Below are 14,217 nucleotides of genomic sequence, written 5' to 3'. Positions count from 1 at the left end.
GATTTGCTCCAGTTGATGGCAATGTAATACAAATGAAAGTCACTTTCAATATTAAGGTCCAATATTATGGTCCTGTGTCCACTATCTGTAGTCCCAAACATATATATATATAAACGAACATCATTTTTAATTAGTGTGCAACATTACAGTATGCAATTCGTCCAATGGATTTAGATAAAAACAACCACAACAGTACATTTCAAACAAAAAAAAAACATCTTGAATGGTTAAACTGTTGTGAATAAATTGGCTAAACCTAAGAACCAAATAATCAGAATCCTATACTATAGTATACATTTGTTTCAATACATTATAGGTACCTTCAGTAATAAGGCCAACCCCGTTATTGAAATCACACTGGCCATAATAGCACTGTTTTTCAATAAGTCAGAACAGTGGAGATCAGCCCATGCTTCTACAATTATGCATGTGGCTGCTGTGCTGCAGAATGCTGTCCAGATCCTCCCACTATTGTATCAGTGTTCTCTTCAACCAAATTATTCTAAATACCAACACAGCTCTCCATCTTAAGTGGTGTATAGAGTTCAGGTTGAAAGTCCAACTTTTCAAAATTGTGTATTTATGTGAGAAGACAGACATGCAAATGGCACTGGTATTTTTACAGTAGGAGCGTTCGTGAGCAGCATCTGATTGGCATGGCAGGTCGATTCAGTACAGCACTCTTACGAGGAATGACTCACTGGTGAATATCGATTAGGCTAGTATGGGCGTCTTGGGTCCAGAGCTATAATGTCAAGTTCAGAAGTAAAAGATCTCCTGGTAAAAATTATGGATTACTTTAAAATTGAAAAGTAACCCATAATGCTGACTTCTAAATCGCTTTAAAAAGCCTACTTTGTTTTCACAGCTACGAAAGTCAGTTTCCAGTATCCGTGCTCGCAATCTTCTAGAAAAGGAATGTGCTATCAGTAAAATTCTTCGGTAAGTATGTGTCCCGTTTACAAAACCGTTTGAAGAGCACATTGTCCCTTTGTGCAGTACATTTTAATAATGTTAGCCAGGAAGAGCAAAGATTTATTAAAACCGCTTCCATGGAAACATTGAAATACTGACAGTGTTTATTGTGGGAATGTATCAAACCAAAGTGCCAGTCCAGTATCGCCTTTTTTGCAATCAGTCATATAATAATTAATCCGATTTAGAACAACAGCAGCTCCTTCAGATGTAAATATTTACATTTCCTCATAGAAAGCAGAGTGGTGGTGATTTAAGATGTAAAAAATAATTTAAACAAGAGAATATTTCAGGCTGAAGTATTCACACAATGCGAATTGCCTAGATCAGTTATATTAAGTTATATAAAAGCGCTACTGTAGTTGCCTGTTTTGAACTACTAAAACTTAAGAAGATTACATCGAATTGAGTTGTTTTCATGTTTGTGCTCTGATGTATTTTAAACTAGAAAGCAGTCTACTGTATGTAATAATTTTGCTTCAAGGAAAATAATCTATTTCAAATGCTAAATACACTACATAATTGGTAGGGATGTTGTGAGCATCTAACTTTTAAAAGCAGCTATTAAATAGAACAGCTGCCTGGATCCGTATTTGCTGAATGCAGTGCAATCTTATAGCATTGTATACATTAAATTATACATGTTCATCAGATTGACGTAACGCATTCATATGTATTGAACACTCTTGAGACCATGAAACATTTTCTAAGCTACTCTTATCAGTATGCATCTACTGTAAATAATATTAGGTTAGGTTTAGACGAAGTGCTTATAAACAAAATGATGTCTTTCCACATAATAATTAGCTATATTAAAGTACGTGACTTAACAATTATTAAAAACAAGCGGTGAGCCCTGTGCAGTGGCATAACTGATGAGATAAGTATTTGTGTGGGAGTGGTTTTAGATTTATAGCCTATTTCTGCCGTGAACCACTAAGAGTTGTAATAAATTAAATAAAAACAATATCCTGCTAGTTACTAAGCTTTTGTGGCATATCCAATGAGCCTCATGAGGACATTAGTGCAGCATGCTGCTGCCAGTCAAAGACCCACCATGGGCGTGAATGGCTGACTGAGTAAGAAATATAGATGATGCATCGCTGTTAAAATTGACAGGGAAATGTTACACAGCAAGCAGTGTTACTGATGACACCAGATGTTTCCCTGCCTCCAGAAGTGATTCTAAACGAGTTCATTAAGTGTCTGACGAACACAGGTGCACTGACTATCAAACTTTGCATTGTTTCCATGTATCTGGGAAAATGCTTATCCACTTAGGATGAAACTTGGCATTAGCATTATTTAGCATACACTATGAAGACTATCAGATTGTGGGGATATCTCACTGTCTCAACATCTGTCCATCAGGACATCACACTTACATATGTACATGTATCTACACAGAAATATTTACATGTGCACTCAAGAAGTTTTTCCACATACTGTGAACCAGTCGTTTTAATGTACTTTACAATTTGCTTACCTAAGGATCTATGTCTTAATAAACTAGTCATTGCAATTTCTTATTCTATATTTTGTACATACTGTTGACATAGGTCATGGTCAACTTTTTTTGGCATACTGATAACTCATTTAGAATTTGTAGTCATGGCGGAGAACATATGTTGATGACATGTTTAAAAAGATTGCCTTTGGACAATCAGGAAAGATTATTTGAGCATGTGAATCATTGATAATTCAACTATGCAAGTTGGTCACACCAATAGTGGCTGAAAGATTGCTCCAGTAAAAACCCAACTGTATGTAAAAATAATGTGTAAAAAATAATGTCATTGTATGTAAAAAATAATGTGATATCTTGTAACAATTGTAAGTCATCCTGGGTAAGGGCGTCTGCTAAGAAATAAATAATAATAATAATAAAATCAACGATTTTATTGAAATGTACGTACACAGACTGTGTCAGTTATAACTATTTTAGTGGCATCTCTCATTGCAATATTCTTATTTATTTTTAAACTCAATAGAGGACATGAAAATGTTTCACAATAATGTTTCCTGAAAAATTCAAATGATCAAAAGTAATACATTTTTAGTTTGAAAGGTCATGTCAGAATACTGACATTTTTTATTATAGCGTTGAGAGCATTCATTTAACTGTCACTCTTTTTACATGAAAGGTTTCTAAACACATTACTGTTTCAGGGCCTGCACTCGACAACGCATGCTGAGTGGATCGTTGGAGGGCCAGTCTGCTAAAGAACGGTCTATTCTCAGTGTACAGCATCATATCCGTCAGGAGCGCAGGTATGTTCCCACTGCAAAGGGCAGGCGCTTCAATTACAACCACTTATCTTGTATTCAGAGAGAAATTAATTATAGTCCTCTAATCTGATGAAAGGGAAAGTGACTCATTATTGAAGGCTCATGTAGTTATATTTAAAATGGTACATAAATTACAGAGCACTTCAATATCTATTCATAGAACAGGTTAAAAGAAAAAGAATCTGCATGGTTACAGACTGCTTCAGGGATCAAATATTATATATTAACATCAATAAATGTAATCCATATAAATAACTTTTAAAAATGAAATACCCATTTCTTCTATTAAAAGCATCATCAGCAGTAATATATTTTGAGATTGTCAGATAAATGAATTAGGACCATTGATCTCAATAATGTTACTGAAAGACCTTTTCCACAGTTTAAGGCAATTCAATTTGAGTGACTGAGGCAGGGTTAAAATCAAATAATAAAATGCATTTGTTTTTTATTTTTTATTTTTATTTTTTTACTTGAGTTAGATTCCTATTCTGTAGCCCTATTTAGTCGCAGAGAAATCAGTGCCATGTTTGCCAATTCATCTTTTAAAGTATGCCATTGTATTTGATAACAGGTCTTTGAGACATGGCTCGAACAGCCAGAGAATCAGCAGAGGGAAATCACTGGAAACTCTGACTCAGGATGTAAGTACCAGTAGAAGCCAATTGTAGTAAACATGTGAATGGTTACAATATTCGGTACACTTTTAAAATGAATGTTTCTGCATTATGTCAATTCAAGTGTGAAAGGGATGAAACGCACACCACAGTATGTTCCAATATGTATTTCCTTATTAATTTTGACATTCCCAGGTTTGTATGAATTTCCACTGAACCACTAATTCCAACACAATTCAAAAATAGAAGCCAAAAAATAGAATAACTGCAAATTGGATTCTGTGTTATCTACTTGGCAGCAAGGTGTGCATAATAAAAATGTCCATATGTAACACACACACTGACTAGCAATTAGTCTTCATGACTCCTGTTATAATCCTTAAAATCCCTGATAATCTCAGACAATAGGAAATCTGACTAACGCTTCCCTCCTCACCTCTCAATAGGATGGGAGGCGAAAAACAGCTTTTAGACAACAATACAAGATATATTCAACATTATGTTTTATTATTGTATTTTTGTTCCCTTTCCAGTACGACATATAACCATTACTGTATGGGTATTTACATCCTAAAGACCTGAAACCTGAATAAGATATATCAAAGCTGCTCACAGAGCCTTATTGATGAGGGGATATCCCCCGTCCATGTTAAGATCTATCTGGCAGCCATTTCCTGGCGGGGCAAATTTTTGGAACGGGCTCAGTGGCTTCAACCGCCTATGAAGGAAATTGTTGCTCATTGGAGGTTATACGTGGTGCTTAATGCACTCATGAAGTTTCCATTTGAGCCCGTGCATTCAGCGGAGATGAAATATCTACTGTTTAAACTGGATTTTTTGCTTGCCATCACTCTGCAAAGCGGATGAATGACATGCAGGTGTTCTCCATTGCAAAATCCAGCTTAATATTTAAGGCAAGGACAAAGGTTATGCTCCATACCAATCCTGCCTTTTCATATCAACCAGTCTATGGAATTGGAGGCTTTCCATCCACCTCCTTTCCAGTCTGACAGGGAGCGACAGCTCCATACGCTCTGCCCAGTGTGGGCCCTGGCATACTACGTTGACAGGACGAAAAGTTGGAGTCAGTCCGATAGCAGACACAGTCAGGACTGCCTATGAGCTGGCCAACTTGCCCCCTCCAGAAAAGCTCACTGCCCATTCCACCAGACCATGGTAACTTTGTGGGCTTTATTCCAGAGTGCATCTGTCAAGGACATATGCAATGCAGCAGTGTGGGCTACTCCCAATACCTTTACTAGGTTTTACAGACTGAATGTCGTGGATTCTGGCCTAGCTACTTGTTACTGGGGGTCCATATGGTAATGCACAAGGCAGCCTCTCGGCTTAGCCTTGTAGCATTCCAGTCTTTCTGCAATATTGCCCTTGTGACAGCTTTGGTACACTCACCCATACGGCAATGGTTATATTTTGTACTTGAAAGGGAATGTTAGGTTATTATCATAACTCTGGTTGCCTGAAATAGAAATGTAACAAATAACTTTCAAGGTTGCTGCGTCCATGATTACAGCAGGCTTGAAGGAAAAATGACGCTAAGATCTGTGAGCGCAGTACTTTTATGCCCTCGGGGGCGGACCATGACTGCGTCACAGGCTTTGCGAGCAGCTTTGGTAGATTTTATTCAGGTTTCGGGTCTTTAGGAGGTAAATACCCATATGGGAACCAGGGTTATGATAATGTTTTCCCTGTTTATTTGTTTTTTGGTCCTCCAGCACACAAGCACAGTGAGGTATCGAAATGCTCAGCGCGAGGACAGTGACATCAAGATGATCCAGGAGAAGAAGGAACAGGCTGAAATGAAACGGTATGTATAGGTTTTTTTTCTTTTTTTTCTTGCTACTTTATATAAATGCAGCAAATCAAATTTTATTTATAAAGCGCCTTTCATGGCAAGTCATCCCAAGGCGCTTTTAACAAGAAAAAGGACATTCAGAAGTAAATAAAAACAATATAAACAATAAAAACAGCAAAAGAAAACAACATTTTAAAATTAAAGCAAATAAAAGCAACAGATGAGGAACTCAAACCAAATAAATAGGAATAAAACTATATATAAAAAAAGAAATATTATAAAGATATAAAAGCCCTATTTAAAAGTATGTTTTTAATTTATTTTTAAAAATTGCCAATGTAGGTGTGTCTCTCACTGCAGGTAGAGCATTCCAGAGTTCAGGTGCCCTATGACTGAATGCTCTACCACCTGTCCTTTGCTTTAAAATCCTTGGGACAGATAGCAGCCCTTCATCTTGGGATCGGAGTGGCCGGCCAGGGGCATACGGGATAAAAGATCCTTCAAATAGGCCGGAGCCAAACCGCTTAGGGCTTTATAGGCAATAAACGACATACCGATAGCATGGTTTGTTTTTTTATCTTCTGGCTTTCTGGTGTAGACTCATGGCTTGAAATAAATAAAAATGTATGACACCACGCTAGCTATACTAATTAATGTATATGACTGTGTCATCACTTTGACTTAATCCAGGCTTGTGTGAATAGTAGTATATGTTAGCAGATCTATTGGAAAGCCTCACTGCATTTCTTATCATCTATGTACAGTATAAATGCTTATAAAGATATCTAGCAAGGGATATTCAATGTCTATCTCAATATTACATTACAATAATCCAGGTTAATGGCAGGATTTTTCCACTAATGTGCCAGCAAATTGTGCTTCTGTAATTATTCTTGGAAAATATGAATCTGTAGTTATGTATGCATGATTTGTTATATTTAGTTTTTGTTTTCCAGGAAAGTTCAGGAGGAAGAATTGCGTGAAAATCACCCTTATTTTGATAAACCTCTGTTTATAGTTGGACGAGAACATAGGTTTAGAAAATTCTGCCGTGTGATTGTGAGAGCTCGTTTTAATGCGTAAGTATTTAATGTTGATAAATGAAAATGTTCAACCAAGTTGTGAGACGCCAAAAAGGGGAAATTCCATCCCCGAGTGGCTCACCTTCTAAAAGCATGGCTGCAGACACTCCCACACAATAGGGAGGCAAAACCATCAACAATTGTTTCTCCTCATTGCACGACAGCAGCCCCTACAGGCCAGGCGCCTAGTGAGCTCAGCCAGACTCCTACAGGACTGGCCTTTGTCCTGCAGAGGCCGATAGCTCGCTGACATTCACTCTTGAGTTCCTGTGTATAAGAGGAAGCTGACTTGGTCATGGGAACGGAGGACACTCACTGAACCTCTCCTGAGCTGTGTGGGGAATATCTGCAATGAGGGAACATAATTGGGCATTCTAAATTGGGGAGATGCGATGTAAAAAAAAATATAATTTAAAAAAATAATAAAAAGGATAAATTCCAAATTGTAACTTTGTTATACATGTAATTAATAGTGTAGGGAAATCAATTCGACAAATTATTTTTTTTTTGTTATCAAAAAATACGTTATATCTATAAAAGAAAATAATGTTAATACAATCGTATAAACATTAGATACAAGCAAGCAAAGACACGCAGGTCACAGCATGCCCTAATGGATACATAACACAGACGTCCGACTGTTCAAACAAAGACATTACTTAAATATTATGAATATATTAGCATTTCCACCCCATTTCTTATTCTGTTTTCCAGTCAGTATGGATCCACCGTGCTATCGCACACCTTCAACACACCTCCTGGGGGGGGGGGACTCGCCCAAATCTATCACATTCTATAGTGCATCACATTTAAGAATTTTACAGACTATCTTAACCTAATTGGTTAGAAACTATTTCAAACTAGTCCTTTGTTTGTGGTGTTCTGTTTTCACACTGTGTCTCCACTCCTCCACACATCGTGATTAGACACCTGGTAACTTTGGCGCTTTGCCCAGACACCAAGATAAGAGAGACTGCAAATGTCTTGCTTAGCTAGTTACATGTGCTTTAGGCTGTATCAAAATATGAAAATAAAACTTTAACGGCTTCTTTTGCAGCTCAAAGACTGACCCAATTACAGGAGCCGTCAAAAACACCAAGTACCATCAACTATAGTAAGAACTTTATGAATTACTTTTTTTGACTTCTTATACTTCAGCTAGCTTATGAAACGTGTCAACCCTAATGTGTGATATTGTTGAGGTAATGGTTAAGATTATTCACTATTGTTTGAGAATAATTTTGTTATTGGTTATAAACAAAGCTGTAGTTATGCTACGTGGATCCAGGCTAAACTTAAAGAATTGCTCATCAATTATTTATTTGTTCTGTGTAAGAACAAACAATGTCTTTAATACTAGTGCTTTCTCTCTCTTTTTGTAGTGATCTCTTTGGCTTGGTTACATACCTGGACTGGGTTATGATTGTGGTCACTATCTGTTCTTGCATCTCTATGATGCTTGAGTCCCCTTTCACAAGAGTGATGCATGTTCCTACACTGCAGGTGATGCATCTTGTAACAAGGATTTTGGCAAAATGCATCGAATAAGGAAATATTAAATCCACTACAATGAGGAAATTGAGATTGTGATATGTTGAGAATCACCAAGAAAATGATATTGTTAAAAAAACAGCAGAAATGCAAATACATTTCATTTTATAACTACAAAAGGGGTTTCTTTATATACTGATCTTAATAACAAGTAAGAATTTGTTGACTTTACTCTCTTTATGAAACCGAATACTGTAATGTTATGATCCCATTTATATTGCAGATTGCTGAATATGTGTTTGTCATTTTCATGAGCATTGAGCTCAATCTGAAGATCATGGGAGATGGACTGTTCTTTACTCCAACAGCTGTCATTAGAGACTTTGGTGGAGTCATGGACATATTCATCTATTTAGTAAGAGTTACTTTTTAAAAAATATGAAAACGAATGGTTGACACGTTTTGAAGGGTGATGTGTTCCATGCAGCAGTCTATGCATTGTTGGCACACACTGCATTTGTTTATTGCTTACTGAAGAAGTTTCCCTTCTGGTAATCATGGTGACAAATAGCAACAATTATCTCATCAGTGTTCCCTCTCCACTGTTTATTTAAGAATTGTTACCCATTACAAACAGGCTTAAATTATTGTTTTAATAAGTTTTTTGCATTGCCACAGCTGGTCCAAAAAACAGTTTTCTGAACTCACCACCTGAACTGAGAGAATTGTATTTTAGAAATGATTCTGCTGAACGAAAAGCTGTTTTCACAGGAATAATGTGTTGTGCTAAATCATTCCCTGGCACTCTTATTCCAGTTGAGTTTGATATTTCTTTGCTGGATGCCACCGAACGTTCCCCCTAAATCAGGAGCCCAGTTGTTGATGATGCTGCGCTGCCTCAGACCGCTTCGCATCTTCAAACTGGTCCCTCAGATGAGAAAGGTTGTCAGGGAACTCTTCAGCGGATTCAAGGAAATATTCCTGGTGCGTATGGAGGGATACATGTGGCCTGTGTTCATTTACATATAGCAACTAATATTCGCTGCTACATGTTAATCAAGAATGGCAGTACAGAAGTTAATCCAGTTACACTTTAAAATGACTACAAATTAATATGAATTCAAAAGCTTTAGCTGCTATTCTTGTTATCTTCTACTTGAATTAATTTAAAATTTGTGTCCATTATCTTCAGGAATAGAAAAATCATTACAAAATAACAACAAAACATTTGTTTTTCAGATGTTATTCCTGTGAAGCTTAACTGAAATTCATATGAATACCTTATTTTCATTCAACATGATGCTGCCACTGTACCTTTTAAAAAGTAACAAATAAAGCAAACCACAAATACTATCCATCCTACTGGTTAAAGTCATTCATTCTAGAAAGATGAAGAACGCATATAATTAACAAAAAAATGTAAATTTTGTGTATTTAAAGTTTACTTTTTATAATTAGTACTCAGCGCCTGATAGATTTTACTTAATGTTCTGTGGTAAAACATGCCTTTGTTATATTCCAGTTAAAATATTTACTACTGATGCATTTTGATATTAATGGGGTCAACAGGCTGTATTGTTACCATCCTAGATGGTTTACAATTACGTGCCTGACAAAGATTTTAGGTTAATAATTACAGGTACTATTTGCTAAGTAGCACAATTTCTCACTCATCCGAACCATTCGTGACAAGAGCAATAGATAGATATGGTCATTTTTTCAACTATTTTTACATTTTCTGCTCACATCAGCTCACGCCTGACATGCATCTTTATAAACTGTTCCTCCACACAGCTGGAGAAAATTGCCTACTGAGTGATCCACTCTCACAAGGGTAAAAGGTGGCATGTTATATCCCAGGCGGCTGGCAAAAAAGTCAGATCTGTTATCGATAGACCTTTAATATGATTGTATCCAAATATGTTTTATAGGTCTCCATCCTCCTGCTGACATTAATGCTTGTGTTTGCAAGTTTTGGCGTTCAACTTTTTGCTGGAAAACTTGCAAAGTGCAATGATCATCATGTTATCAGACGGGTGAGAAACACATTTTCTCCTTTCATTAACTACTATAAAAGTGGCATAAATGTAGCAGTGTTATAGTTTTCCATACTATAATAATACAGTACTATATTTTGATATGGTTAACAATTTAGTCCATTCTGTTTTCACTTGTATTGTAAATAAGGATACAATTTTGGCACAGTGATTTTTTTGTACATTTCACAGCGAGTTGCGGGAAAAAAAAAAAAGAATTCACGGAAAGGTCACGGAAAGGCCACCAAATAATGCAGGTTTAGCTACATCAACATACTCAAGAGCGTATCCTTAATTATAACACATAACCTAATAAATTTCTTGTTTCTATTTAAATTGTATTGTATAGATGGGAAACCAGAAATCGTACTTACAGAGAACTATGTAGTCCCCTCTGAGACTCCTTTTAAAACGAGTCAGTCAGTCAAGTCCTGTGTTGTTTTTTTTCTGTTTTTTTTTAAGATTTTATGTAGCCTTTTACTGAAAATCTAGTCTTGTTCAGTTTTTAGTCATTTTTGTCAATACAGCTCTGCTTAAGTGAAGTCTAGGGGCACTTTTTAAAAAGCTTTTACACTGATGGTGGGTTACAAAAAATGGTTTAATTACAAGGGCCTCTGAGGGCACTTAACAGGGTGGAGAGCCAGTTGTGACCTTGAGGTCAAACACAGTGGGCGGGACTATCGAAGGCAAGTATAGTGGACTTATGTGTCTTGTTAATCCAGCAAAAAATGTTTGAACTTCATTTGTTTTTAAGGAGAAGAGCTTGAAATTGGTATATTATGTTTTATATAATGTTAAAATTCCTCAATACTGTATTTGTTATGCAGGTAAATGTTTAGTTTTGTATTTTTGTTTTCTTCTTTTAGGAATACATTGTATGTTCTGTAGGTATTAATGTACAAGTACCAGTATATAAAACACATGTGTTGGGGCATTCATCTATTTTTACGTCTCTGAAAGTTTGTATGCATGTATAACCATGATAACGGAAGAATATAAGCATGTGTTTTATAAAAGTATGCATGTCCACGTCACCAGGTAACTACTGGAAAAAGGAGTTATCACATTTTTGAATAACCTATATGTTATTAGTATCTTTATGTAGCTTTAGATATATCATCTAGTGTATGTTCGTGTGCCTGTTTTTCTTTCCTTTTTTTAATAAAGAAAGCAATTTATTAAATATGAACAATGTATTGCACCTTTTGATAACAGCATGACCAATTATCATAATTGATTTTTATTTTCAACCTATTTTAGGAGGACTGCCACGGTATATTCAGAATCAATGTGAGTGTCTCAAAAAACCTAAATTTAAAGTTACGTCCCGGAGAAAAGAAGCCTGGATTTTGGGTCCCACGTGTCTGGTAAGTCCAAAGAGTAACATTTTTGGATGAAAAACAGGATATCATTTCTAATCATTTGAAATGTTTTTAACTTAATTGGACCTGCCTTTGTTTAGGGATATCTGTTTTCACTTAATTTGCCTAAACATGATCCTACAGTAAAATGCATCTGAACATAACACCATGATGATGGTAGAAGGAAAAAAACAAATAAAGGTGCATTCTACTTTAGAAAATTGAGCAACCAGTGCAATCTAGTGGAGAAACAGGGATGCACTGCCATGATTCCCATCTGTTTCATGCACTGCAGTAAATCAAGGCAAAGCCATGCAAAACATTGGGGTTTCTCAGCTTTCAGGTTCATGCACCCAAATTGCTACTCTACATTAAACTGCAATGGGTATAAAAAACATGATCAACAGCATCTTTGTAATTTTTACAGGTAAAACTGGCATACAAAGAGGTAGTTTAGGAGAGTTAAGTTACTGGCAAACACCAAGTTTTAAACAGATGCTCAGGTCTTTTTATATTTCTTGTAGGGTTTAATAAAAACTATGTGGATGTAAATCTTTCTGCATATAGAAAGGGGTAATATAAGTGACTGACATTGGACAATAGCCATACTGTCAATCTGCCCCTTTTAAAAGATTGCAAAAAATGTAATAAAATACTGATTTCCATCTTTCCCTGAAGTCTCGGAGGTGCCCCTGCATCTGTAAATATACAGCAGGGTTTTCAAGAAAGTCTCAATGCTGTTCTATTGTTTAATTCTAGTCCAATTCGCTAGAATTTTTTTTTTATTTTCATTTAGAATATTTATGGATGCAAATCTACTGTGACGAAGTGGCTGAGTAGGTGCAGGGGTGATATAGTGTGGTAATGAACAGACAGAGAGGTTTTATCCGGTTTGGAAAAGTGGTGTTTATTTTTTTGTATTCAGGTTTGGTGACCAACAATAATAATAATAAACAATAACGGGTTTGCAGACCCAAACAATAAAAATAACCCAACACGTATTCGCCCCACAATTGTACATACACGGTCACCAGTCCTGGGTGAATGCAGTAGTGCTTGTGGTAGGTTATACAGTTTATTTTTGTGACAGTAGTGCAGTGCTGTTCCGGCTTTAGTGCTGGCCCTCGGTGACAGCTCCAGAATCATGTTCACCGTCTAGTGTGGTGTAACAAACAAGACGATTACCCATAGACATACAAACAAAAAAACCTGTGATACTGCTTTCTCTGGTTAACAGGGTCTCTCAAAGTCCTTCTCAGTTTTTAATTACAAACCAAATGCAAAGGACCAGATTACGATTCTCCGTCCCCTTTTATGCTGTCACACATGACCCCTTGGTAAACGAGTGCAACCGCCTCTCCAATCTGCTGCTGCCACTTCGTTTCCCTTCCAGGTCAATGCGTTATTGCAATAGTGTCTCACCCCCTTCCTAGCTGGCCGACTTCCCTTGAACCCTGGGAAAGAACTGTCAGACCAGCCCGTCCAAGGAACTCTGTTCTCGCTGTTTAGCGCCCTCACAGGTCGGGAGGGAGATTTACAACCAAGAATCATTGTATTTCTGTCACACTCCCCCTCTGACAAACTACACACACACACACACACACAGACACACAAATTTAGTAGATATATTACTGTAAACTAAAATGTATACTTCTAATTTTCCATTTAAAGAAAGCTGTTATACAAAGGAAAAGCGGCCTCCTGTGATGGGCAGGAGACTGCATTTTTTAAATTCTGCTGGGTGAAACTTGCTAATTTTGATCTCCAGAGCTGTGAAATTATAAAACATAACTTTAATATCTCCTAATACATGGCTATATAAGAATAATACCCACTCTGCAAGAAGCCTTTTCTTTTTTTTGTAGTGGAAATTTTAACAATTTCACTAAACTTTCAGATTTGGAAACACAGCATAATTTGCTATGCATTAATAAAAACATGCTAAAAAATACTTTTATAATGCATTTATTAAAAAATGCATATGATACATTAAGTAAAAATGCAAATAATGTGTGTGCTTAGTTTATATGAATAATATGCTTTTTCAACATTTTAACTAGAAGAATAATTAATTTCAGCAAGCTAGCATTAATTAAAACAACCTGACCGGATCCTGTACTAGCACATTTAGCAAAAATACATTTTGTAGTAATTATTCAGAAACACATCCCCAGACCGCAATGGTCAGCTCGTGTTACTGCAGTTGCAGCAGCACAATGGTTTCAGTGACCGGAAAGTTCGCTAAGACGGTAATCACGAAGCACAAACTCATTTTAGAAGTTCACAGAAAGTTCAATGTGTCATTATTCTCAGAAAAACTGTTAGTTGGAATGTACACAAGCCCCTTTTATAGTTATAAAAACAGTGTGTGTTCAGGCTCATAAAAAAAAAAAAAAAAATGTTATTAAGCAGGCTTTTCATCTGGGTCAAGCAGGACCCCATCTGCTTCTGTCTTTTCTAACTGAGAACTACACATTGTTCATTCAGTTAGGGTGAAAGTCTTGCTTCAGGTCCCTTCTTTTCCAAGGCAGGTGGGAGGACAGGCAGGTCTCC

The 14,217-nt window shown here is 36.5% G+C and overlaps 1 protein-coding gene across 6 annotated transcripts in view; it reads left to right on the top strand.

Annotated features, from left to right (window-relative positions):
• The window catches only part of nalcn (sodium leak channel, non-selective), a 124,329-nt gene that overhangs the window by 92,690 nt on the left and 17,422 nt on the right, over positions 1 to 14,217 (top strand). For all 6 annotated transcript variants that reach the window (XM_059029059.1, XM_059029057.1, XM_059029060.1 and 3 more), the window contains 11 exons: positions 869 to 942; positions 3,145 to 3,246; positions 3,839 to 3,908; positions 5,615 to 5,706; positions 6,651 to 6,773; positions 7,834 to 7,890; positions 8,159 to 8,279; positions 8,551 to 8,682; positions 9,084 to 9,251; positions 10,199 to 10,303; positions 11,564 to 11,670. In XM_059029059.1, the coding sequence (XP_058885042.1) occupies positions 869 to 942; positions 3,145 to 3,246; positions 3,839 to 3,908; positions 5,615 to 5,706; positions 6,651 to 6,773; positions 7,834 to 7,890; positions 8,159 to 8,279; positions 8,551 to 8,682; positions 9,084 to 9,251; positions 10,199 to 10,303; positions 11,564 to 11,670 (1,151 nt within the window). The remainder of the gene's footprint in view (positions 1 to 868; positions 943 to 3,144; positions 3,247 to 3,838; positions 3,909 to 5,614; positions 5,707 to 6,650; positions 6,774 to 7,833; positions 7,891 to 8,158; positions 8,280 to 8,550; positions 8,683 to 9,083; positions 9,252 to 10,198; positions 10,304 to 11,563; positions 11,671 to 14,217) is intronic.

This window comes from Acipenser ruthenus, chromosome 8 (genome assembly GCF_902713425.1).
Source record: "Acipenser ruthenus chromosome 8, fAciRut3.2 maternal haplotype, whole genome shotgun sequence".
Lineage (NCBI taxonomy): Eukaryota > Metazoa > Chordata > Actinopteri > Acipenseriformes > Acipenseridae > Acipenser > Acipenser ruthenus.
Note: the sequence above shows the minus strand (reverse complement) of the source record. Positions and strands in the feature narration are given on the sequence as shown.